Source organism: Palaemon carinicauda, chromosome 11 (assembly GCF_036898095.1).
Source record: "Palaemon carinicauda isolate YSFRI2023 chromosome 11, ASM3689809v2, whole genome shotgun sequence".
Classification (NCBI taxonomy): Eukaryota; Metazoa; Arthropoda; class Malacostraca; order Decapoda; family Palaemonidae; genus Palaemon; species Palaemon carinicauda.
The window spans coordinates 120200905-120204663 of NC_090735.1; the positions used below are offsets into that span (position 1 = coordinate 120200905).

Consider the following 3759-nt stretch of genomic DNA (forward strand, 5'->3'; position numbering starts at 1 on the left):
AGCCTAATTTTGAATGTACTGCATTAAGATCACCCACTATCAACAAGGGATTATCTTGTGCTTTCCACCTTCATCATGTATTCCTATGTTAAGGCAGTCTGTGTTTGCACCTAATTTCAGGTTTGTGCATTTTTTTACATCTAGGTTCTTTCTGTAGTATGTTATTAGCCCTCTACTCATTATTGTTCTGCCATCAGTCCTGTTGGCTTGGACACTATCTTTTGAGATAAAGTGATACCCTGGAATGGCTATATACTCCGTGGGCATGTGCATCGTTTCCTGCAGACATATGATGTCCACCAGATTTTCAAGAGCAAATTGTTGCACTTCAATTAGTCTATTTGCCAGACTGTTTGTATTCCAATTGCATATCTTGAGAAGGTCCATCTTGTTAATTCCCAGAGTTAGTGTCTTTTATCATCTCTCTAATTAATTCTCTCATCTCCATACTACTTCTGTGGGCAGCTACTGCCACTTTTGTTATCATTGCTGGTATATCAGAGCTATTTTCTTGATATACTTTTGTGAGTAATTTCTTGATCTTTTTTGCTGATATGTCCCTTGGCAATGCTATTTTCATGTGTATGTGGTCACAGTTGATAGAGGCGACATCTGTCTTGTAGCCTGAGTAGTCTAAGACATCCTTACTGCTGGTTTGTTCCTGCATGTTGTAATATCTTGCCATAGCTTGTTAATTTCCTGGTGTAGCTTCGTATTTTCCTCTCTTAATTTTTCGTTTTCTACTGTCAGTTGCTTAATCTCTTGTTTGTCTTCATCTGCCTGTGGATTCTTCATTGGTGCGTTTTCCTTTTCTGATATCAGTTTTATCTAGTATTTTGCTCTGCCCTACAAGGTGTTCACTTAAGCTTTGTATAGTTGCTCTGAGACTTTCATTTTATCTTCTGGCTGTCTCCATATAGTCATTGAGCCTATTATTTAATACTATCAAGGGACTAACCTCTGTTCTTGGTTTGGATGTTGTAGCTTCTGTAGGAGTCCATGCCCCAGGCAGGGGTGGGAAATTTTCCTTATACTTTAGGCTTCCACTCCTGGGAAGGGCATGTCCTGCTGGAGGCCCTGAGATGCCTCCCTGCTCTTCTCTGCTAGTTGCTGCACTATGGGCTTCAGGGGCTCGAGCTGCAGTAGGGTGCTTAGTGCATTGGCTAGAATTTGCATTGTGACTGCCTCCACAGTTGCAACATAAAGGAGCAATCTCATTCCCAGCATTGATGAGAGCTTGGCATGTGGCTATGTTTTTGGGCACAAAATATACATCTAGCGGAATTCTTACACTTATCCCTACCATGATTCCACCTAGAGCACTTTCCACACAAAATAGGCCTTTGCACATACGAGGTATGTTCAATAAGTAATGAGAAAATGTCAGGAGAGACAGTAAGTATAATTTGATCAAACTGCTACTTCATGGTGAAATACACATACATATAGTCTATAAAATGACTAACTGGCAACTTCCTCTCGTTCTAAGTTTGAGTGCAGCGATGTACGTGGTGGAACCTGTTTGATCCGGTTTGCTGATCTGTGAACACTTGACAAGATGCAGGGAAACAAGGAGCAACGTTACACCATCAAATTTTGTGTTAAACTTAAGAAAACCAATCACGAAGCTTATAGAATGTTAAAGGAGGTCTATGGGGATGAACAGATATGCCAAGCAAGTTTCTATTGGTGGTTTAACAGATTTTCTGAAGGAAATGAACAGGTTGAGGGTAAACCCAGATCTGGAGCACCGAACAGTGCACGCAAGGAGGAAAACATCAACGAAGTGCGAAGGTTAGTGATGCAAGACCGTCGAATAACTGCGAGGATGATATCTGAAGCTGTTGGTATTAGTATTGGCAGAGTGGAGGCCGTTCTGACCAAAGATCTGAATCCCCACAAAGTCTGTGCCAAGTTTGTGCCAAAGATCCTTTCCGACGACCAGAAGCAGTTTCGTGTGGAATGTTGCACTGACATTCTCGAAATGATAGAGGCTGATTCAGGTTTCCTGAATAAGGTAGTGACTTGCGACCAGAGTTGGGTGTTCACCTACGACCCTGAGAGCAAACATCAGAGTGCCCAGTGGAAGCACCCGACCTCCCCCAGGCCCAAGAATGCAAAGATGAGCAGGTCGCAAGAGAAGGCCATGGTCATTCCTTTCTTTGACTCCCAGGGCCTCATTCACGTTGAATGGGTTCCTCAGGGTCAAACCGTCAATAAGTAATATTGCCTTACTGTTCTGAAAAGGTTCAGGGAGAAAATGAGGAAGAAGAGGCAACAGCAGTGAAGGAGTGATCAGTGGTGGTTCCACCAGGACAATGACCCATGCCACAAGTCAACGCTGTTTACCACCTGGATGGCCGACAGGGGAATGAAAGTGGTACAACACCCACCCTACAGCCCTGACCTAGCCCCATGCAACTTCTTCCTGTTCCCACGCATGAAAGACAGCCTCAGGGGAATAAGATTCCAGTCAACATAGGAGCTGAAAGAGGCATCGGAAAGTTACCTGAAGGGACTACTGAAGAAGGACTTTGAGGAGGTCTTCCAGGATTGGGAGTGACCCATGCAGAAGTGTGTAGATGTGAGAAGCCATTATTTTGAAGGAGACAAAGTTTTGTAAGCTTATGAAAATAAATATTGTCTCTCCTGACATTTTCTCAGTACTTATTGAACACACCTTGTATTCTCTGATACTAAGGGGATGAGGATAAATTGGAATTAACAGATGGTCAGGGATGTCTCCCTTCCACCACCCCATTATTTCACTGTTTGTTCCGTTCCATTTATTCCATGCAAGTCCACTGATAGCAGGGTATGCTTCTTGTACCCGTTCCACTGTCATGTAGCTTGGATTAACATCTAGTATTATAACTTTTTTTTTGTCTTTCTTTATGCTCAGGTTGATATAGCACTACTCCCTTATGTCCTGTTGTTAGCATTTGTAAGGTTTCTTTTGCACTTACTAGCACTATTAGGCCTTGTTTCCCTGGGTAAGCTTCAATCAAGTGCCCCATATTATACACTTCAGATATCCACTTTTCTTTATCTTTTTCATTTCCAGTGTAACCTCGAGGGAAGTAGAGTGTAGTTGACTCCTGTGCTGCTAAGTTCTACATTTGCTCTGGAAACGCTATTTAAACTATTATTTGAGTCATATCAATTCTCACTGTTTTCTTTAATACCGTTATTTATTACTATTCCAGCATTTCTAATCTCGTTAATTTTCACAGCAATGTTTTCCTTCTCTCGCCTTCCCTTTTTTTTTTTTCCTGTGTCTTGGATTCATAGTCTTTAAAATTACCTTCATTCCCGTCCTTGTCATCCGTACTCTCGTCCGAAATTCCGCGAGGCGGGTTCCATTGTTTTGACGTATCTTCTGAAGCCTTAATCTATAGACCTTGTTCTGAGGGCTCTCCCATGGTGGTAGAGAACACGCACGTGGTCCGTCGCGTTAGATCGGCTGTAAATTTGGAGAGAGAGAAGGGGTGAAAGGTATTAATACTCCTAGAAGGTAAACAAGGAAGGTGGGGATTTGACGGGTAGGGAGGGTGGGGAGAGAAGGATATGGGGAGAAATGGCGAAGGACGAGATCTAGGAGGATTAATATATATTAATCCTCCTAGGACGAGATTAACTATATTGGCCTTGAGTTTGACCTTCGTATCAGAGGTCACTAGTTTGGGATGGTAGGTTGGGATTAGGCACACCTTGGGATTAAGGGTCATTTCTCACTGTCTTCAACCATACGTTGTTATG

At 42.6% G+C, this 3759-nt stretch overlaps 1 protein-coding gene across 1 annotated transcript; it reads left to right on the plus strand.

Moving 5' to 3' along the window:
- The first annotated feature begins 1558 nt into the window (after positions 1 to 1558).
- LOC137649450 (protein GVQW3-like) lies at positions 1559 to 2224 on the plus strand. The gene has a single exon (XM_068382434.1). The coding sequence runs from the start codon at positions 1559 to 1561 to the stop codon at positions 2222 to 2224; it is 666 nt and encodes a 221-aa protein (XP_068238535.1).
- The last annotated feature ends 1535 nt before the right edge of the window (positions 2225 to 3759 follow it).

What these genes read in the sequence shown, in the direction of transcription:
- LOC137649450 (XM_068382434.1), top strand. Translation starts at nt 1,559, where the DNA reads ATGCAGGGAAACAAGGAGCAACGTTACACCATCAAATTTTGTGTTAAA.